The 23,560-nt window shown below is 41.0% G+C and overlaps 1 protein-coding gene across 1 annotated transcript in view; it reads left to right on the forward strand.

The window, feature by feature from the left end:
* The window catches only part of LOC119525980 (dehydrogenase/reductase SDR family member on chromosome X-like), a 63,292-nt gene extending 39,813 nt beyond the window's left edge, over positions 1-23,479 (forward strand). The window contains exons 3-4 of the mRNA XM_037824754.1: positions 11,638-11,845; positions 21,822-23,479. Coding sequence (XP_037680682.1) covers positions 11,638-11,845; positions 21,822-22,025 — 412 coding nt within the window. The 3' untranslated portion in view covers positions 22,026-23,479. The remainder of the gene's footprint in view (positions 1-11,637; positions 11,846-21,821) is intronic.
* Positions 23,480-23,560: the final 81 nt, after the last annotated feature.

Here is a 23,560-nt window from a genome sequence, read left to right on the forward strand (position 1 = left end):
TGAATATACTTTCTTGTATTGATCTGAGTTTCTTGAAACTTTTAGCATCTTCATCCTGTGTTCTGGAATACATCACCGGTACCTGATTGAATTGCTATGTTTCCATCAATAAGTTTGGAATTCCTGAGTTCCCTTTCCCTTAGCAGAAAAAAAGATTCCTCTCTTTGCTCAAAATATTCTCTAAGTTCCTGGGGAGAGTGGTTTCTCTATTTCCATAGGCATCTGGGATATTAAAGCAAGGAAACCTAGGAAGATTGTGAGGCAATTGTTTGTGTCATCAAAAAAATAAAATTCAATTTGGAGACCAGGTATTATTTATTTGCAAATATATGTGATGCTGGTCATATTCACTGACTGAAAGACAAATCATTATCAGATTTAATGAGCATCGGAGAAAATGCCTGTGGGAAACTGGGTTCTGGGCAGTAGATTTCTGCAATTGTGATGGCTATGTAATTATGCATTAATGTCTCAGAATTGAAACTTAAGGGATACAAATGCAGCTCATTAGTATTAATTTAGCATAACACTCAATTGTCTTTTCTTCTGCACAAGTACTTATCCAAGTGGATGGGTAATGAATGCTAATACTGCCTGTTGATCAATATAAAAGGAAGCCACCTGCAGAGGCTGGCTGGGTAGGCTTTGTATTACATATACACACAACACGCATCCATCAAGGAAATTAATGAAGGGCTCCTTTCTTATAATAAACCGTCCATGATCTCCAAGGGCAAGAAGAGAATAACACTTTATAAAATAAGCTGAAAATCAGAAATTCAAGCACACTTTTATAAGATCCAGATACAGGGTTCCTTGAATCAAAAGCTCAACAAATTACATTTTTCCATAATTCATGTGATTGTTTAATTATCTCCCATAGTAATATGCACAGAACATTTCTGGTATAATTGGCAGAGTACAGAAAACTGAATCCCCCAAAATGATTGAAATAGTATGAAAGATCTGGGCTTTTCAAGGACAAAGGGCAATGATTTATGCATACTGAGAGAAACCGTTGTGAAATACAGAGCAGCTTGGCTGAAAAGGACTCCTGGCATGGAAATGGTTAAATAATCAATGGAGAAAAGAAAGCACACTGACACCTAGGTTGTGTGACAAAGAGAGTGTACAAAATTGATGGAAAAAGCCACCTCTAAGTTGGGATGGAAAATTATCTTACCATGTTGGGGTGGAGGGCCCTATCTCCCATGATGTGATAACAGGAATGTCATGTGGTTTCATGAATTAAATGCATTTTAAAAACTAAGAGATAAAAACTGTATGTTTTATGATGGATAATTTTTTTCCAGTATCCATGCAATATCACCCACACAAAAAACTAATGGCTTTTACTATAAAAAAAATAAAAGTTCTGTACATTAAAAAATGTAAGCAGAAAACTAGGACTACTTATAGTATATGTTTTTCCTACTTAGAATGGAGGCATGACAACTCAAAGTTCAATACGTTTACTATCTTTGACATATAAATAGGTCTTAAAAAGAAGAAAAATTAACACCAGTTTCAAAAATAGGAACATATTGGTTAATTCATAAAAAAATAAAGAAATATAACAGGAAAACAGGAAAATATCCATCATATCAACGCAGTGAAAACAATGAAACAGCATTTCCTACTTGGAAATGGGCAAGGGAATTTTTTTTGAAAATAATTCTCAGTATTAGAGAAAAAGCAAGGAAAACTTCAGCAAGGTTTTGGAGATCTGAGTAATTTATTTATTGTGCAGCAAAACATCAGGAGAATTAATTTTCCTCTTAAACTGATGGTGAATGTGTATATTGTCTTTACTTTTAGAGTTTGAGAAGTAAGTATCCACATTTTTAAAATCATCCTGTGCTATTTTTAAGAGAATGTCTGAAAGAAATTAAAAATACTCACTGCCTTTTCTACATCTCAGAATGTCATTTATTACAAAAATAAACAGAAGAATATAATGGCAACACCTTACGTCACCTATAGAAGACCCTTGGTAAATATATCTACTGCGTAATGCACTGTATTCATCAAAAATGAAGATGCCACACCAGTGAAATAGAGCTGAACTCATCAAAATGAAGTGAAAGCAGATGATAAATATGACTCATAGAATGAGGCCATTTTTCTAGAAATGCCTATGCAATGACAACAAAAAAGACTAATCTTTAGGTATGCACACAAAATGTTAACAGTGATCATTATTTGGGAGAGACTGTGGGGTTACTATTGATTTGCACTTCATCTTTGAGCTTTTGATTTTTTTACAATCAATATGCATATCTTTTATAATTATGAAAAATGGATATTGTCTTAAAACATTCTCCCAAAGTATGACTGATGTATCGTTTTCCAACCATGAATCTAAAGTCCACTGTAGATTGTGTAAGCCATATGTGTGTGTGTGTTATAGATACACACATTTTTAAAAGAGAAATATGCAGATGTGCCTATGCAAAGTAAGTCTTCTTTGATGGGAACTTGAAAAATTCATTCACTCCATGGAAACGTATAATTGCTAAATCCCCGGCATTTCTCTAAGAGGGGCCTCTTGCTGAACGTGTCCACTCAGCCTGCCCTCCAGGAGCTCACCATCAAAGGTATAATTACTGCAATGGATTCGAGCTATGAGACAAGGCCAGGCCACACGATCCCCTCAGTCATGAAGTACCACGTGCCATCCACCAAAAACACAGCCATAGTAAAATCCCAGCCCAGAATCCTCTCACCAACGGAAAGCAACATAAGTGAAGTTTAGAATGTGATGCCCCTTCTCTAACAGCTGCCGTCTACTCTGGATACAGAATATCCAGTGATGGATAAAAATGAGCTGGTGCAGAAGCCCAAACTGGCCAAGCAGACTGAACGCTATGATGACAAGGCATCCTATATGGAGTCTGTAACTGAGCACAGAGCGGAATTATTTAACGAGGAGAGAAATCTTCTCTCAGTTGCTTATGAAAATGTTGTAGGAGCTCATAGGTCATCTTGGAGGGTCGTCTCAAGTATTGAGCAAAAGACAAAGGTGCTAAGAAGAAACATCAGATGGCTCAAGAATACAGAGAGAAAATTGAGACTGAGCTAAGAGCTCTCTGCAATGATGTGTACTTCCTCTTTTGGAAAAGTTCTTGATCCCCAGTGCCTCACAAGCAGAGAGCAAAGTCTTCCTTTTGAAAATGAAAGGAGACTACTGTCATTATTTGGCCAAGTTGGCTGGTGATGAAAAGAAAGGGATTGTGGATCAGTCACAACAAGCATCCCAAGAAGCATTTGAAATCAGCAAAAAGGAAATGCAACCAACACATCCTATCAGATGGGTTCTAGCCTTTAACTTTCCTGTGTTCTGTTCTGAGATTCTGAACCCCCTGGAGAAAGCCTGCTCTTTTGCAAAGACAGCTTTTGATGAAGCCATTGCTCTACTCAATACATTAAGCAGAGTCATACAAAGACCGTACGTTAGTGCAATCACTGAGAGACAACTTGACATCGTAGACATTGGATACCCAAGGAGACAAAGCTGAAGCAGAAGAAGGAGGGGAAAATTAACCAGTCTTCCAAATTTGTCTGCCTCATTCTTATCCATGCTGTCCCACAAATAGTTTTTTGTTTATGATTTATGACGATTTTATGCAACTTCTATTTGAATTTCTGTATTTCCCATGTGGTTTTTATGTTTAATATTAGGGGAGTAGAGCCAGTTAATACTGGAGAATTATCTGTTTTCATCTTGAGGTGACCAGTATGGGGAAGTGGAATTTTTATGCAAGTTATAAATGTTTGGCATCATTCTTTTGATACATTGTGCCTTCTCAAGGGCCAGTGTTACAACAGCTTTCATGTCTAAGCAAGGAAAACTGCCTACATACAGGTTTCTCTTAGTGGGGGATAAAAGGGATAATTGGTTTCAGTCACAAATGTAGTTATTGTGGGTACTTTACAGTTTGGAGCACTTTCATTACTGTGGTAGAAAACATATCCCATGGATAGATATTGCATGTTGAACCACATGTGTCTGTGGAATACACAAATTCAATGTGCACACCTTTTATTACAGCTGCAGAAATATTCCCTTAGATAAAGTTGTGGCCCAATTTACTCTGCAAACACCGTTCACATTTCATTATTTGTAAAGTTACCTGCTGTTTGCTTTCGTTATTTTTGCTACACTCATTTTACTTGTATTTAAATGTTTTAGGCAGCTGAAGAACAAATGTACAACATGATGCAGTAAAAATGAGTTGCTTGATATCCATTATTTTGTGTAAATCAAGCACAGCGGTAAAACAAAAAGCCGTGAATTTAACTTTTTTTTAAGTTTTTTGCTTTTGTAATTTTTTTTTGATACTTGCCTAACATGCATGTGCTGTAAAAATAGTTAACAAGGAAATAATTTGATAATGGCTAGCTTTGTCTGATGACTTAAGAAATTTTCACAAACAATCCACATGAAATCATTGAAAACACAGGTATTAAGTTGAGGCAAGTGGAATAAAAGTTTTATGAATGGACTCTTCAACTACTTTCTCTACAGCTTTTCATGTAAATTAGTCTTTGGGTTGTGAAACTTCTCTAAAAGAAGTTGTACATTTTTGGAAATTTATTCCTTATTCTCTTTTGGCAGCTAATGGACTTTTAACAAGTTTAAATAAGAAGTTTATCATAATGATGAAAATACTACTCATGTAACTACTGTTCCCAACGTGTCCCATTCTCCTTTCCCTTCGTCTTTCCCTGTCCCCCAAATCAAGTTCTGTTGAGGTGGGGGGCTGTCAATTGGGTAAAAGTAATGCATTTCATTTAAATTTTTGGATATGGCATTTTCTAACTTAGGAAGCTACAAGCCATTAATAATGTTCTTGGGCCACCATGATGTTGGACAGCACTAACTGTAAGTTTTGTGCTTCCACTTTTGATTTTTAAGAACTTCTTGACAGTCTTGTAGCCTGCCTTCAATTTTGATGCTTTATTCCTTCTGTCAGGTGCACAGGATTACCTTCTTCTTTGCCGCCTTCTGTCTCATCACCAGCCCTTTCTACCTGGTGGCCACGTACTTGGAAAAAGGATACTTGATCTTTCTGACTCCACCCAGTGTCTTAAGAGACCACCCCACTTTCTTTGTTTGCAACCCATGAACTAGTCCCCTCATCATATTTACTACAGCAAATCTCTCCTTAGTTGATGAGATTGTGTTTATCTCCTCCAAGCCCTAACTATCTCGAATGGCCTGTCATTGTCTGCCTTTTTTTTTAATTTTTTTAAAATTCATTTTGTTGAGATATTCTCATACACCATGCAGTCATACAAAACAAAGCGAACACTGGGTGCCTTTTTTTCTTTTTTTCTATTTTTTTTTTTCTTCCCCCATTTTTCTACTCATCCATCCATAAACTAGACAAAGGGGAGTGTGGACCATATGGCTTTCCCAATCACACTGTTACGCCTCATAAGCTACATTTTTTATACAATTGCCTTCAAGATTCATGGGTTCTCATTGTCTGCCTTTAAATCCTTCTCTTCCTCTAGTCTCTAAATAATGATGGGGCTAAGTTACACCCAAAGCTCAGCCTACAGACAATTTCCTCAGTACATACCTTTCAGAAAACACCAAGCAATAATACCATTTTAAAGAGGTGTATTTTTTTTTCTTTTAGACTGTAAGCTCCTCAAGAGCAGGGACAATGTTTTCTGTATGTTCTATTGTGCCTAGTACACTGTAAATGCTCAATAAATATTGATGATGGGAGGCAGTGAGTCTCAATGATAAGGATGCGAAACTGAAATTCCAAATATTGTTCTGTTGATGTTCTATTATGATGTCAGATTAAACTGGGAAATGTTGGCCCTTTGGGAAAATTGTCCCAAACATTACATTCAAATAAAACTTTGATGGAGGCCTTATAGGATCTTTTTTGTAAGGAGAAAAGATCTCTCATGTTTGTATTTGGGACAACATAATAATGCATCTTCACTTGCACATCTTTATTTTACCTTGTCTATGGATTTCTCCTGACCCCCAGGCCAAGGAAGTGAAATAATAATTTCATAGCTGAGGAAAATTAAGCTAGGTGGAGGAGATGGATCTCACTCAGTTACGTTCTAAATAAAATCTGAAACTTATTGCATTTGCCTATTATCTATTTCTGGTCATCAGGCACCTACTAAACTAGTTTGAATCTGAACTAAATTATGCTAATACTTCATTAATATTAACTGTTCATATAACATGTTTTCTTTTATACTAGTGTCCAAAAGATAAAGGAAAATGTACATTTTGTGCACAAAGTATTGGAATTTAAAAAGAACATTGGGTATTTTAGGGTTGTCCCATAAAGAGTGGAACTAGCAGTGTGATGAGTAAAAAGGACAGATTTTCCTGCAGTCCTGACCTGTGGTCCAGACTTTTCCAGTTATTAGCTCTTTGTGTTTTAGAGGATTGAGAGAATGTATGTCAAGTGGCTTGACTACAGGGGCTCAATTGAGTTTTTCCCCTTTCTGTCTCCCTTACAAAATAGTTGTCAGTTCTGTCATGGTCCAAAGCATGTTTGAACACATGTAAAGGCCAATTTGAAGGAAAAAAAAAAAAAAAAAAAAGACAATTCTTCCACAGTAGGATACCAGTTCACCATGCTAGGGTGGCTATCATCTAAAAAAACAAAACAAACAAACAAAAAAAACTGAAATAAGAGTTGGTCAGGATGCAGAGACATTGGACCTCTCACACCCTGCTGGTGGGAATGTAAAACAAGGAACACTTTGGTGGCTCCCCAGAAAGTTAAACGTGGAGTTACTATATGATCCAGCAGTTAAACTGCGAAGTTTGTGCCTCAAAGAATTGAAAGCCAGGACTCAAACAGATCCTTGTACACCAGTGTTCATAGCAGTGTTATTCGTAATTGCAAGAAGTTGGAAGCAACCCAAGTTTCCAACAACGGATGGATGGATGACCACAATGGTGTATACTTATGATGGAATATTATTCAGCCATAAAAAAGGAATGCCGTCCTGATACACGCTACAACAGGATATACCTGGAAGACGTTATGCTGAGGGAAAGAAGCCAGATACAAAAGGTCACAGATTGTATGATTCCATTTATATGAAATGTCCAGAATAGGTAAATGCATAGAGACAGAGAACAGATTAGTGTTTGCCAGGGGCTGTGAGGAGGGAATGAGAGTTATTATTTAATCGGTACAGACTTTGCCATTGGGGTGATGAAAAAGTTTTGGTAATAGACATAGTAGTGCAATTAATGCTGCTGAATTGTACACTTAAAACTGGTTAAAACGGCAAATTCCATGTTTCATATGTTACCACAAAAATACGTTTTTTAAAAAAATACAGTTCACCTTTCATTTTGTTTCTGAAAATTAGAAATAGACTACCCTCAGAGCTCTCTCTACTTTTGTTTCTGGCTAAGCATCACACTATTTTTTAAGTACTTACATCAATAGTTTCTATTCAGTGAAAGTAAAAATACTTTTTTATGGTTTTGATTTTACCAGTTGCCAGCGTTTATTACAAGAACGATTTATTCAAAACTTCATTTTGAGAAACAGGCTACATAGATGTTTGCGAATTTCTTTCCCCTCTTGTTAGTTTGTAGATTAATTCTCTTTATGCCTTCTCCTTTCTGTTTAATGTTCAAACAATCCCTTTGTTGTTTTCCACACTAAGTGCTTTTTCCAATCCTAAGGGTTTTCTTTTCAAACCTTAACGAGAATTGTGCCGTCTTGTTTGTTTGCCTTCATTCTTTTTCTTTTCCTCTGTGGATATTAGTTTATCCTTAAGTCCACTGGAGAGCTTCTCCTGAAATTACTTGTTCTCTTGGACTTATTTTCCTCTCCCGTAAAGAAGTGTATTGACTTTTTGCACATAATTTTTTTCTTTTTTTCATTATTTTATATTCTGTTCCATATAGTATTTTTAAAGAATTTTAGTTCTCTCTTCTCCATGCTACCATATAAAGCCATAATTATGAAGCTGATCAGTTTACTCTTGAGATAGCTGCATGTTTACAATTTATTCTAGTAACGGTTTCTTTTCCCCCCAAATCGACAATAGTAATTCAGAATCAAGTGGTTGTGCATTATTTTTGTATTAGTCAGGGTTCTTCAGAGAAACAGAACCAACAGGAAAAAAATATATATATACATACATATATATGATGTATTTTAAGGAATTGGCTCACGCTATTAGATTGTGGGGGCTGGCAAGTCCAAAATTGGTAGGGCTGGAGTTGACTTTTATGATCTTGAGGCAGAATTTCTTCTTCTGGAAACTTCAGTTCTTGCTTTCAAGGTCTTCCACCGGTTAGATGACACCCAGCTGCCTTACACAGGTTGATTTCTCTTATGAAAAATCAACTGATTGCAGATGTTATCCTCATCTACCAATCACCTTTCTGGCCACATCTGGGCTTGAGTTTGACTGAACAGTCGGGCACAACAGCCTCGCCACTATGACTCATAAAACTAACCATCGCGATGCCAAGATGAAAGCTCAGCCTTTCCCTCCCTCCACTTAATAATTCCCTCTTTATGTTGCTTCTTCTTTTCCCCTAGGGAAAGAAGATAGAAGGCATTTGCCCAAAGAAAGTTTTTGGACACTGATTGAGGGGTTAAGTCAGGTCTTGGGTCAGGGGAGGGAAGTTTCCTCTCAATTCTTTATGCATTTGTCTTAATTCCTCCAATCTCTATGTGACATCTATTCAGTCTTCCTCCCCTACAAAGCTTACGTTTGGAGCTCTGTGACAAGCTCCTGATTTCTCACCTCTTAATGACATGGCCCCACTAATTTCTAAGGTGGAATACCTGGGCTCTCTTGTCCAGTATAAATCAATTGGACCTCACCCCAGCCAAAACTCAGATTTTCTGTGTGACTTTCACGATGTGTCATGACATGATGCCACAGCATGGGGAGGTGTTAGCAAACAAGAACAAGTGGCAGGAACGGGGTGTCAGCCCTGGCCCTCGGCCCAGGCCCCTAAGGGAGTGGTGTCCCCAAATCCTAGTGTGCTGTCTCAAAAATGATGGGATGCTTTCAGAAAATCTCAGCTGCAGACAGGGGTTGCTACGTTGGCCCCAAGCTTTCAGAGCTTGCCACGTGTCCGTTTTTTGTCTTCAGGTTACACAAAGATAGACGGATTCACCGGGTCTCTAAGATTACAAATGGTTGATATTCTGTCCCAAACTTTGGTTTCCTTCATATGACACTCGCTGACGGCTCGCAGCTCATCCTAAGAACAAGCAGAAAGTGAATGTAAATGAAAACTGACTGGAACTATGAGAATGGACATTTGTTAAACCATAAATCCTGCGGGCATCATTTAAAATAGATATTGTGTGAACGTTCAATAATTCATTCAATAAATCTCATTTTGATATTTAATCACTTAAAATTTTTCCTATTCAAAAAGCATGCTCAGTAAATGTATTGGAACATAAAATTATTTTTAAAAATAAATTCTCATTATTTTCCTAGGATAGATTTCAAACACTGGAGTTCCTAAGTTAAAGAATATGCACATCATTAAAAATTTAGATGCATGTTGTCAAATTGCCTATCAAGAACAATTTTCTTTTATTCTGCAGATTCATGCACTTTCCTGGGATGTCAGGTTAAATATCTCCATGCCTTCAGCGTTCAAAATGATGATTTCTTTGAATGTTACCAACTTTATAGGAGAATAGGCATACATTACTGCTTTTGTTCATTTATTTTATCACAAGTTTTAAATGTGTCAGTGAAGAAAGCATATAGTATTTTTTTTTTATTTTTTCATAATTTTGTGATCTGCTGTGTATTTGTTGTTAAATTCCGTTTCCCATTTAGGAATTTTTTATTACATATGGGGGAAGGAAAGTTGATTAAAGAACCCACCCTTGACTATATATCTCGATTACACCATTTATACTCATACTATTTTCAATATTTAAGTATTCTCGTTGTTTACCATTTAAAAAATATTTTATAAGCTTTCCTTGGAAAAATGTTCTTGTTCCACTTTTCTGAATCATTCAGGTCAAAGTTGAGTTGATTTATTTCAAATATCGATTCTTATTTAGCAAAAGCCTTGTCATGGAGAGATGTTAAATTTTAGCTAATGCTTTTTGTGCATCTAATATGATAATTGCTTGATTTCTTTCTTTTAATCTAGTAATGTGTTAATTTCTTAATGTGGTGAATTATGTTTATGGGTTTTCTAATGTTGGAGAGACTTTACTGAGGTTGGAAGTATGAAGGTGAAAAATAGCATCTCGGGCACATCACACCAAAATAAAGCTGGTGGGGCTATATTAATATCAGGGAAAATGTACTATCAGGAGCAGAGAGAGGGTATCTAATGGCGAAAGTTAAGCTTTACTGCGAAGGCGTCATGGTTTTCTGTATGTACGCAACCAATAAAATAGTCTCCAACTATATAAAGCAAAAATCAGCAGGGAGAACGTGATGATTTTGACATCAGACAGGGACATATCAATACATTTTTCCAAGTATTGAAATTCAAACAAGGAAAAGTTTGGCAAGGTATGAATAATGTATTTAACATGTTTAAGCTCATCGGGAATCTGTAGATGTCTACATCCCCAAATTGGAGAATATGCATCTTTCTCAGACAGAAATGGAGTGTTTGTAAATATTGATCATGCCTTAAGTCATAAATAAAGCATCAACTGATTTCAAAGAATGAGTGATGCATGCAACCCACAGGCTCTGATCGCAGTGCAGTTATGAGTTTTTACTAAAAACACCCATTGCATTCCATTTCACACCCACTAAGATGCCAGCTACTTTAAAAAATGGAAGGTCACACATACCAGTGATATTGTCGAGAAACACAAACCCTTGTGCGTGGCTGGTGGGAAGGAAATTGGTGTGGCCGCTGCGGAAAACACTTCTGCCATGCCTCAAAAACTTAAACATAGAATTACCAGCAATCTCACTCCTACATATATGCCCCAAAGAATTGAAACAGATCCTGTGCACCAATCTTCACAGGATCATTATCCACAGTTGTCAAAAGGTGGAAGTAACCCAAGTGTCCATCAACAGATGAATGGATCAACAAAATGTGGTCTATCCATGCAACGGAACATGACTCAACCATAAAAGGAATGAAGTCCCGACATATGCTACAACATGGCTCAACCTTGAAGAAATTATGCTGAGTGAAAAAAGCCAGACATACATGGACCAATATGACACGATTCCACTTGAGTGAAATATCTAGAATGGGCAAATTCCTAGAGACAGAAAGGGGGATGAAGTCAGGGGCTGGGGGTGCAAATGAAGATGGGAAGTTATTGCTCCACAGGGACAGAGTGTCTCATGGGAGTGATGGAGAAGTTTTGGTGATGGATGGAGGTGATGGCAATCCAACATTGGTGAATGTATTTAACACCAATGAATTATGCACTTAAAAAATGGTTAAAATAACTAATTTTAGGTTTATGTTATCATGCTGAAATTTTTAAGAGTGCTCACATTTGGAAACTGGAAAGTGAATTGCTAAGTAACTCCCGGGTAAATGGGGGGGGGAGGGGCAGCTACCAGGGGTGTCATGGCGGAGGTCACAGATGCAGAGACGGTGAAGAACCTGAACCCCCAGTCACCCTGCCTTCCTCTTCTCCTCTGCAGCAACGGCTACTCGCCCCACAGAGCCTATGCCCAAAGCAAGCTCGCCCTCATTCTGTTCTCCTACCACCTCCAGGGGCTGCTGGCCTCCGAGGGCAGCCATGTAACATCCAACGTGGCAGACCCTGGGGTCGTCAACACAGATCTCTACCGACATGCCTTCTGGGGCACGAGACTGATCAAGAAGCTCTTCGGCTGGCTGTTGTTCAAGGTAGGTCCTTGCTGGGTGTTTGTTGATCCATGAGTGTGCATATAACCACGGGAAGGTCCCCTGCACAGTGAGTGTATATCAGTTCTACAGTTCTGTGTACTCATTGCCCCTGGACCCAACGAAGAACCTGTGCACTTTGAGGTGGAGCCAGATCTGCACTTCCTGAGCCAAGAGCTGGAGATCTCAGGCATATGCATTTGTCTAGGCTCTCCCTGGCTCCCGTTTGATGGGAAGATACAAATCCATTTTGTTAGGGGTCCCTGGGCTAGTTAAAGACTGAACAAAAAAGGACAGATTCATTTTGTCAGCAGTGACTCCAAAGTGTCAACACCACAGCAATCTCGAAAATGAAGGTTGGGACACCTCCATGTGCATCCAAGCCCTTGTCGATATTTTCCTACAAAGGAGAAAATATATGTTGAGTAGATGAGGGTTGTGAGCAAAGATTTTGAGCAAGATGAGGGTTTTGAGCATGGGGTTTTCTGCTGCTACCAAAGACTTGCCTAAGACAAGTATTTCTGAATCAAAAATCAAAGTCTGATTGATTGCACAATGTAATTTCTGCAAAGATGACTCTGTTCCCTACTTCCCATGCACCTAAACGGCATCATTTTGACATCCCAGCTTCCCAAAGTGAAGGCAGGTGCACTACCTCTCACTGCTGCCTGTCGATCAGGAATTATGGTGAGGAAGTTACACCTTTGTCCATGAGCCACTGACTTTTACTAGGCAATTGCACACATTCTCTGGCACTGTATTTCACGGAGAAGGGGAAATTGCACATTTTGCCAACACAGAAACCAGCCCTGCAGAATCTACCAGAAGTTTCATGGTAGGGAAGAAGATAGCTTTATTGATTAAATTACTCAGAAGTTACAAATAAGGAATTCCAATCCACCCCAAATCCCACCTTTCAGAAATAACCTAGTCTCTCTCTTTTGGTTTTGATCCTTCCCACCCACCCAAATGGAGGCAAATATAACCACCTGTTATGCAGATGTGTTGATTTATTTACCCAACCTCCCTTTTTGGTACATTTGGGTCGTGGTCAGTTTTCCCCAACAAGTGTAATTATCATAACAAAAATTAACATTCGGTCCATCTCAACTCTCTGGATGACAAAGCTAAATAAAGTCCATATGCTCATTTAATTCCCAAGCAACTCAATGCAGTTGATGCATATCACTCTTAGTGTTCTTTTAGGTGTAAAAACTGAGGGCAGGAATCCTGCCCAGGTGGTATGAGGTTCTCGGGAAGCTGGTGCTTCTCTATTTTTGTGGAAAAATTCCTAAAAGTGGGGTTGTTGGAGGCGGGGCAAGATGGCGGACTGGTGAGCTGTATGTTTTAGTTACTCCTCCAGAAAAGTAGGTAGAAAGCCAGGAACTGCATGGACTGGACACCGCAGAGCAATCTGACTTTGGGCATACTTCATGCAACACTCATGAAAACGTGGAACTACTGAGATCAGTGAAATCTGTAAGTTTTTGCGGCCAGGGGACCCGCGCCCCTCCCTGCCAGGCTCAGTTCCGTGGGAGGAGGGGCTGTCAGCTCCGGGAAGGAGAAGGGAGAACTGCAGTGGCAGCCCTTATCGGAAAATCATTCTACTGATCCAAACTCCAACCATAGATAGACTGAGACCAGACACCAGAGAATCTGAGAGCAGCCAGCCTAGCAGGGAGGAGACAGGCATAGAAAAAAACAACACGTAAAACTCCAAAATAAAAGCGGAGGATTTTTGGAGTTCTGGTGAACATAGAAAGGGGAAGGGCAGAGCTCAGGCCCTCAGGCTCATATGCAAATCCCGAAGAAAAGCTGATCTCTCTGCCCTGTGGACCTTTCCTTAATGGCCCTAATTGCTTTGTCTCTTAGCATTTCAATAACCAATTAGATCTCTGAGGAGGGCCCTTTTTTTTTCTTTTTTTTTTTTTAATCCTTTTTACTTTTTCTAAAACAATTACTCTAAGAAGCCCAATACAGAAAGCTTCAAAGACTTGCAATTTGGGCAGGTCAAGACAAGAGCAGAACTAAGGGAGCTCTGAGACAAAAGGCAATATTCCAGTGGCTGAGAAAATTCACTAAACACCACAACTTCCCAAGAAAAGGGGGGTGTCCGCTCACAGCCATCATCCTGGTGGACAGGAAACACTCCTGCCCATCGCCAGCCCCATAGCCCAGAGCTGCCCCAGACAACCCAGTGTGATGGAAGTGCTTCAAATAACAGGCACACATCACAAAACTGGGCATGGACATTAGCCTTCCCTGCAACCTCAGCTGATTGTCCCAGAGTTGGGAAGGTGGAGCAGTGTGAATTAAAAAAGCCCCATTCAGCCATCATTTGAGCAGACTGGGAGCCTCCCTACACAGCCCAGCAGCCCAGAACTGCCCTAGGAGGATGGCACTCACCTGTGACATAGAACAGTCATCCCTCAACAGAGGACCCGGGGTGCACAGCATGGAAGAGGGGCCCACTTGCAAGTCTCAGGAGCCATACGCCAATACCAAGGACTTGTGGGTCAGTGGCAGAGACAAACTGTGGCAGGACTGAACTGAAGGATTAGACTATTGCAGCAGCTTTAAAACTCTAGGATCACCAGGGAGATTTGATTGTTAGAGCCACCTCCCCCCCGACTGCCCAGAAACACGCCCCATATACAGGGCGGGCAACACCAACTACACACGCAAGATTGGTACACCAATTGGACCCCACAAGACTCACTCCCCCACTCACCAAAAAGGCAAAGCAGGGGAGAACTGGCCTGTGGAGAACAGGTGGCTCTTGGACGCCACCTGCTGGTTAGTTAGACAAAGTGTACTCCACGAAGCTGTAGATCTCATAAATTAGAGATAAGGACTTCAATTGGTCTACAAATCCTAAAAGAACCCTATCAAGTTCAGCAAATGCCAAGAGGCCAAAAACAACAGAAAATTATAAAGCATATGAAAAAACCAGATGATATGGATAACCCAAGCCCAAGCATCCAAATCAAAAGATCAGAAGAGACACAGCACCTAGAGCAGCTACTCAAAGAACTAAAAATGAACAATGAGACCATAGTACGGGATACAAAGCATATCAAGAAGACCCTAGAAGAGCATAAAGAAGACATTGCAAGACTAAATAAAGAAATGGATGATCTTATGGAAATTAAAGAAACTGTTGACCAAATTAAAAAGATTCTGGACACTCATAGTACAAGACTAGAGGAAGTTGAACAACAAATCAGTGACCTGGAAGATGACAGAATGGAAAATGAAAGCATAAAAGAAAGAATGGGGAAAAAAACTGAAAAAATCAAAACGGACCTCAGGGATATGATAGATAATATGAAACGTACAAATATAAGACTCATTGGTGTCCCAGAAGGGGAAGAAAAGGCTAAAGGTCTAGGAAGAGTATTCAAAGAAATTGTTGGGGAAAACTTCCCAAATCTTCTAAACAACATAAATACACAAATCATAAATGCTCAGCGAACTCCAAATAGAATAAATCCAAATAAACCCACTCCGAGACATATCCTGATCACACTGTCAAACACGGAAGAGAAGGAGCAAGTTCTGAAAGCAGCAAGAGAAAAGCAATTCACCACATACAAAGGAAACAGCATAAGACTAAGTAGTGACTACTCAGCAGCCACCATGGAGGCAAGAAGGCAGTGGCACGATATATTTGAAATTCTGAATGAGAAAAATTTCCAACCAAGAATACTTTATCCAGCAAAGCTCTCCTTCAAATTTGAGGGAGAGCTTAAATTTTTCACAGACAAACAAATGATGAGAGAATTTGCTAACAAGAGACCTGCCCTACTGGAGTTACTAAAGAGAGCCCTACAGACAGAGAAACAAAGAAAGGACACAGAGACTTGGAGAAAGGTTCAGTACTAAAGAGAGAAGGGAAAAATATGACAAACATAAACCAAAGGATAAGATGGCTGATTCAAGAAATGCCTTCATGGTTATAACGTTGAATGTAAACAGATTAAACTCCCCAATTAAAAGATATAGATTCGCAGAATGGATCAAAAAAAATGAACCATCAATATGTTGCATACAAGAGACTCATCTTAGACACAGGGACACAAACAAATTGAAAGTGAAAAGATGGAAAAAAATATTTCATGCAAGCTACAGCCAAAAGACAGCAGGTATAGCAATACTAATCTCAGATAAAATAGACTTTAAATGCAGGGATGTTTCGAAGACAAAGAAGGCCACTACATACTAATAAAAGGGGCAATTCAACAAGAAGAAATAACAATCATAAATATCTATGTACCCAATCAAGGTGCCACAAAATACATGAGAGAAACACTGGCAAAAGTAAAGGAAGCAATTGATGTTTCCACAATAATTGTGGAAGAGTTCAACACATCACTCTCTCCTATAGATAGATCAACCAGACAGAAGACCAATAAGGAAATTGAAAACCTGAACAATCTGATAAATGAATTAGATTTAACAGACTTATACAGAAAATTACATCCCAAATCACCAGGATACACATACTTTTCTAGTGCTCACGGAAGTTTCTCCAGAGTAGATCATATGCTGGGACATAAAACAAGCCTCAATAAATTTAAACAGATTGAAATTATTCAAAGCACATTCTCTGACCACAATGGAATACAATTAGAAGTCAATAACCATCAGAGACTTACAAAATTCACAAATACCTGGAGGTTAAACAACACACTCCTAAACAATCAGTGGGTAAACGAAGAAATAACAAGAGAAATTGCTAAATATATAGAGACAAATGAAAACGAGAACACAACATACCAAAACCTATGGGATGCAGCAAAAGCAGTGCTGAGGGGGAAATTTATAGCACTAAACTCATGTATTAAAAAGGAAGAAAGAGCCAAAATCAAACAACTAATGGATCAACTGAAGAAGCTAGAAAATGAACAGCAAACCAATCCTAAACCAAGTAGAATAAAAGAAATAAATATTAAAGCAGAAGTAAATGACATAGAGAAAAAAAAAAACAATAGAGAGGATAAATATCACCAAAAGTTGGTTCTCTGAGAAGATCAACAAGATTGACAAGCCCCTAGCTAGACTGACAAAATCAAAAAGAGAGAAGACCCATAGAAACAAAATAATGAATGAAAAAGGTGACATAACTGCAGATCCTGAAGAAATTAAAAAAATTATAAGAGGATATTATGAACAACTGTATGGCAACAAACTGGATAATGTAGAAGAAATGGACAATTTCCTGGAAACATATGAACAGCCTAAAACCATCAGCTTGTCAGGTCTGTCATTGGCTATAAAGATTCCCTTGGAGTTTCAGCAAGGCTGGTGGTTCTTGGCTGTTCACTGGGGACCCTTCTGAGAATGAGTGATGCCCAGTTACCCCTCTCCCAGACTTCCCACGTTGATTCCTTGTGTTTCAGCATTTATTTAAAATGCCTCACACCATCCATTTGTTCAACCAAGGTTGAGATTCAGCAAACAGCGATTACAGCTTCCAGCTCTGCACCCCAGGGCTTCTGGCAGCTGCAAATTTTAAGTCAATAAACCCCCATTCTAAAAGCCAACCCATTTCTGGTATATTGCATTTCATCAGCTTTAGCAAACCGTAACACTGCTGTTTAAGCCAAGCCAGTGAGTGGTATTTGTCGTAGCAGCTGGGAAACTAGGATAGCATGTGGGTGTGGGAGTGTGTGCACATGAGTATTTGTGTGTATTCATATGTATACGCATATGCATTTGACTGTTAGTGTGGGTGTGTGCATGTGAGAGCATGTGTTTTCACATACACGTGTACACCTGAACATTTGTCACAGATGCCCTGCCTTTCGCGCGGACATGACATTTAATTGCTGGGATGGGCAAAGCATATGACTGCCACATCAGGCATAACTAAGACCAGATGAATAAAGCTATTAGTTTCATGAGGTGTCAAAACATTTAGGAATTAAATGAATTACAAATTAAATCTCATTTCCTCTGTCTTCATGATAAGCCCAGGCTTTGAAATTTTTCTGCAAATGATCGGGGTTGCTTTTTCTTAACCTAATATCAATTATCTATTTAAGCAAATGATAGTAGATAAAGAGATGTGGTTAATTCTCTCAAAGATGCATGATAGCAGAGAAAGGCCTCTTTTTTTCTGGCTGCTTCTCTGTGAACAGAACTCAGCTGCCCTCTGCCACTCTGAGGTTTCCTGCAAAGCACCACCATCAAATAGAATTTATTTGCATCCTCTCCATCTGCTCTGGCAATCACTGCATTTTTGGTGCAGTGCTGTGTCATTTGCGCATCCCAGGTTCATTTCCAACATCCCCTAGAAAGCTTCTTGCTTTCTAAAATGGATGTGCCGGTGTTGCAAGGGTATATACCTGTCACAAGGACAGTTAATCAAAAAAGAGGATTTTCAAAATGTGTGGGAAGTAGAGTACTACCAATGCACGGTGCATATATCCAGCTGAAGGGGCAACAAGGAAAAGCCCAGAAGGGTTGCAGCCTCCAGATGGAGCAGACGGGTCTCTCGGGCTGGTGGAAACACTCAGTGTTAGGCTTCAAGGTAACAGGGAAGGGGTTTCTCCAAGCAGGGTCCTCTGAATTCTGGGTGTAAGTGACTGCTGGCTTGCAGAATAAATGCACCCCAGAAGCTCAGTTTCAGAATCTGTTTGCAAAGGAGGAGCAGCATTGCATTTGAGGTGATTAAAGGGTATGTCTTGGACGCCACCAAAATGCAAATTCTGAGTCCTGGGTGAAACCTTCTCTTGGAGTAAGAAGCACCTCTGTGAGCAACTCTGAAGCAGGACCTGTTGTTCTGCAGCATGCGGTGATCTGTGCCTGCTTGGTCCCGTCTTCCTCCCATTTTCCCTTCCCTTCCTCTTCCCGTGCCGCACATCACTGATCTTGGTCTTTAGGCATCCAGGACAGAACCTTGCGCTGCAGTGCCACCATGTTCCCCACGCCAGAGATGTTTTCATTTGCAACACCTCAAGGTTCTCCTGGGCAACCAAATACTCTGGAAGTTCTCCAGATCCATCCAGATCTTCTTGGTGGGCAGCAGGATACATAAGAAGGGCTCCTGGGATGAAGAGGCTCTCTCCCCCACTACCTGGGTCCAGCCTTTCCATTCCCCTTACCCAGCACCAGAGGGAGAGCTGTCTGCATGCTATCTTCTGACCAGCCACGGTCAACTCCAAGAAGTGGTAGACCAATAGGGAGAGACGGTTCCAGAAGAGACCAGGATCCCCATGGGCCCCAGAAAGCCTGGTCATTCCTTCTCAGGTGGCTGCTGCCTGACCTCCCACCAGTCCTACACAAACATCTGCTCAAATCCATCACCACTCCCTGTCCAGCCAGTTGCAGCCACCAACCCTGGAAGATGCATCAATCTGACAAGTTCTTGATAGAGAAATATGGTTCTGCAGTGAAATAAAACAGCTGCTCCTAAGATTCAGTTAACGACCTTCTTACCCTCCCCACTGTTTACCCACCTTGGTCTCCCAGGACTGTCATAAAACAGGTACCACAGACCAGGGGGCTCCGCCAACAGGAATTCACTGTCTCATGGTTCTGGATGCTAGAAGTCTGAAATCAAGGTGCAGACACATGGTTTTCCTCCGAAATCCATAGGGTTCTGGTAGTGGCCCAGTCTGTGGTGTGGCATAACTCCATGTCTGCTTCCAACACAGGGCCATCTTCTCTGTGTCCATCTCTCTGTCCATGTCCAAATTTCCTGTCCTTAAAAGGACACCAGTCATATTGGGTTGGGACTGCTGCTCCACTTTGACCTCATCTTAATAATATCTTCAAATCCCCATTTCCAAATCAGGTAGATTGATGAGACAGGGATCAAGACTTTAACATCTTTTTTGGGGGGAAATGACTCAACCGACAACAACTCCTTCCCACCCACCTCAACCCACGGGGACATGGATTTTGTTCCCTGCACTCTTGCAAAACTCCAAGCTCCTCCTAATAGATTCACAGACACGTCAAGTTCTCCAGGAAAATCCCTTTCTTCTCTGAGCACCAGAGAGAACTGCTTTATTGAGTATGAGATCTCAGAAACTCAAAGGAAAGTTCTACCTGAGCTGAACTCAGCAACATCCCATCATAGCCATATTTAAAATTTGGGGGAGGTGCATGCAAAGCATTTATGGATGATGAGGGACTTCGGGATTTCTTACCAAAATCACAGCTCTTATATCTGCTGTCAGGTGGTGCAGGAGATTAAAGAAAGCTTTGCTATTCATTTTTCTCTTCTTTGTGAGTTTCTGTAGCCAGATTTTAAGTACCTGGGTGACATTTGTACTGACTATTGCAGTAGCCCCTGTCTTGTGCAAGTTTGCCTCCAGAGAGTGGAGCCATGGTTTGGCTCCTAGATGGATAAGTTCCCTGTTGTTGTATGATTACAGACCTTTAGAGGAATGTTCTGTGGGTTGAAGTGTGTGAGAGCCACTTCACGGTCTAACTCCCAGTACATTAAAATGGGACCTTACATGGAAATTGGGTCATTTCAGATGCAATCAGTTAAGATGGCACCACACTGGATTAAAATGAGTCCTTAATCCAATATAACGTATCCATATAATAGAAAGAATAGGAAACACACAGAGGAGGAGGCTGTGTGAAGATGCAGGCACAAATGGAGTGACGCAGCCACAAGCCAAGGAACACCTGGGACCACCAAGAGCTGGAAGAGGCAGGAATGAGCCCCCTAGAGCCACTGGAGGAGGCTCAGTTCTGCAACATCTTGATTTCATGTACATTAGGAAATGTACATGGAAGTATTGTGTTCCAGGAAAATGATACATACAACCTATACTCAAGTGTTCATAAAATTAATTGATAAATAGTTGGAGGGATGGATAGATAGATGGATAATTGAATGGACAGTTGGATGGATGGATGGGTAGGTAGGTGGATGATGGATGAATGGATGGGTGGATGGATGGATGGATGGATAGTTGGATGGATGGTAGATGGATGAATGGATGAATGATGGGTGGATGAATGGATAGTTGGATGGATGGATGATGGATTTGTGAATGGATGGATGGATGAATGGATGAGTGGATGGGTGGATGGATGGATGGATGGTGTGCCAGTTTGGATATATTATGTCCCCCAAGAAAAAGCCATGACCTTTTGATCCAGTCTTGTGGGCTATTGGGATTGGGTTGTTTCCATGGAGATGTGACCCACCCAACTGTAAGTGACACCTTTGGTTAGGGTTTGACCTCTAATTGAATGTTTCCATAGAGGTGTGGCCCTGCCCATTCAGCTTGGGCCTTGATTAGTTCACTGGAGTCTTTATAAGAGCTCACCAATAAAAGGACCTCAGAGCTGCAGCCGAGATAGACATTTTGGAGAGAGTCATTATGAAATGCAACCTGGGAGCAGGCAGATGCCAGCCACTTTCCTTCCCAGCTAACAGAGGTTTTCTGGATGCCATTGGCCATCTTCCAGTGAAGGTACACTATTGTTGATGCCTTACCTTGGACATCTTATGGCCTTAAGACTGTAACTTTGTAATCAAATAAACCCCCTTTATAAAAGCCAATCCATTTCTGGTGTTCTGCAAAACAGCAGCATTAGCAAACGAGAACAGATGGATAGTTGGATGGATGGATGAATGGGTGAATAGTTGGATGGATGGATAGATGGATGATAGATAGACAAAATGAAGCAGCAACTCTAGTAAAATAAGAAAATTTGTGGATCTTGGTATCTGGGGGCATAGAGGTACGCTGGAGTTCTCTGAATAGGGGTTGTATTTTGTAACTATCTTGTAAGTTTGAAAGTATGTCAAAGTAAAATGTTTTTTAAAATCCAACAGAATGGGTCTTTGGCAGAAATTGCTTGCCCATTCTACTCTCTGCATGTTTATCATCCGAGGAGGTGAACACATTTTGTCCATCCAACGACATCTAAATGAGCTCTGAGGATGGCGTGTGTGCTGCACTGAGAGTTGACCCATCATGGGTTTCTTTTCTTTTTTCCCCAGACCTCAGAGGAAGGGGCATGGACCTCTGTCTATGCAGCCGTTGCCCCTGAGCTGGAAGGCATTGGTGGCCACTACCTTTACAACGAGAAGCCAACTGCATCCCTCCAGGTCACGTACGACAAGCAGCTGCAGCGAGAACTGTGGTCCACAAGTTGTAAGATGACTGGCATCCTGGACGTGACCCAGGATGCCTTCTGGGGGTAGCTGCTGGGAAGGGCAGGCTTTGCACTTGGCCGGCTCTCCATCTGGGAAGGACCCTGGGGGTTCTGTCCAAAATTCCAGGATGCTCTTCCCTGCCGTCTGTGGGAATACGTAGGAAATTAGGAAATGAACCAGAGAGCCTTAGGGAAGAGCCTTGGTTAAGTGGTCCAGTGGCAAATCTTGATTCAATATGTGGTTGTTTTCAGTAAGTGACTGATTTGTTGCAGATGTCATGAACGATTAAATCCTCTGACATCAAGTCTGGGGTTTTTTATTGGTTGGCGCAGAGGATCTGGGTAGACTTGATAAAAAGGCTTAAGGTGAGAGGACTCCTTTCAGGGGGACCCCCATCCTGTCTGGGGACTTGAGCTTTTGTGAGGTCCCCTGTTTTGTTTGGTTCCCACTCTCCCTCCTCCTCCCTGGAGACCTTGCTCGGATCCATGGTCCCAAACATAGGCTCATCCTGCCTTGGTCTGCCCACAAAGGATGCATTCAGTTGACATCCCTGTCCACACTGCCCTCCTTGGATAAACTCAGCCCATGGACAGTCCCTGAAGCCCTCAGACATCATTCGACCCACTGCTAGATCCACGGACCATGGAAGGACACTGGCCAGCTAGGTGGGGTACTGACTACCTACAGCAGGGGCTGGAGCTTTCCCAGAAGGGCATATGGGTGAGCATCAGTTACAGGATGGGGTTTGGACATGCCCACCATGGAGTGATCACACATGGTCTGTCCTGGGTCTCCCACATGGAGCACCATCTGTGAGGACACCCAGAGTCCCTCCATCTGTGAAGTGCAGCACTTTCCTCTGCTCAAGTGCTTACCCCTAAACAAACCCACACCTTAAGGATGCTGAACCCTTTCCCAGCCTTTGATGTGACCTCAAAATTTATATTTCGGAAGTTGGTCTTCCAGGCATGTGGTTGCTGATGAGGTTGGAGCTTCGTACATCTGGCAGCACTGAACAGAGAGGACTTTCCTTTGAGTGGCCAACGCTCAGCCCTTAATTAGAGGACAATGACTCAACAGCAATTACCCCAATGACTGGAGCTGCCCCATCAGTCCCACATCCACCAGGCAGGAGATGCATCTCCATGGCTGTTGCCTTTGGAGATCCTGAGAGATAAGCCTCCTGTCTGGGTGGCCCCCAACATCTGTGACATTCAATCTTCATCTCCGCTTCCATCATCTCCCTCATGGTGTCCCCTTGGCCCTTGCTCTTCATGGAAAGCAGCATGTCCACCACTGGCAGTTCTGGTCCACTTCTTTATTGCATCTTTTTGCTTAGGAGGAAAAAAGGCAGTATTTACTGTACTCCAGTTGTGTTCCAGTTGCTATGCTGGGCTCTTTCACAAATACCTCTCATCCATCCATTCTTCCATCCATCCATCCATCCACCTACCCACCCATCCATCCATCCATCCTTCCACCCACCCACCCATCCACCCATCCTTCCACCCACCCATCCATCCACCCACCCACCCACCCATCCATCCATCCATCCATCTTTCCACCCATCCACCCATCCATCC

This window comes from Choloepus didactylus, assembly GCF_015220235.1.
Source record: "Choloepus didactylus isolate mChoDid1 chromosome Y unlocalized genomic scaffold, mChoDid1.pri SUPER_Y_unloc6, whole genome shotgun sequence".
NCBI classification, from domain to species: Eukaryota; Metazoa; Chordata; class Mammalia; order Pilosa; family Megalonychidae; genus Choloepus; species Choloepus didactylus.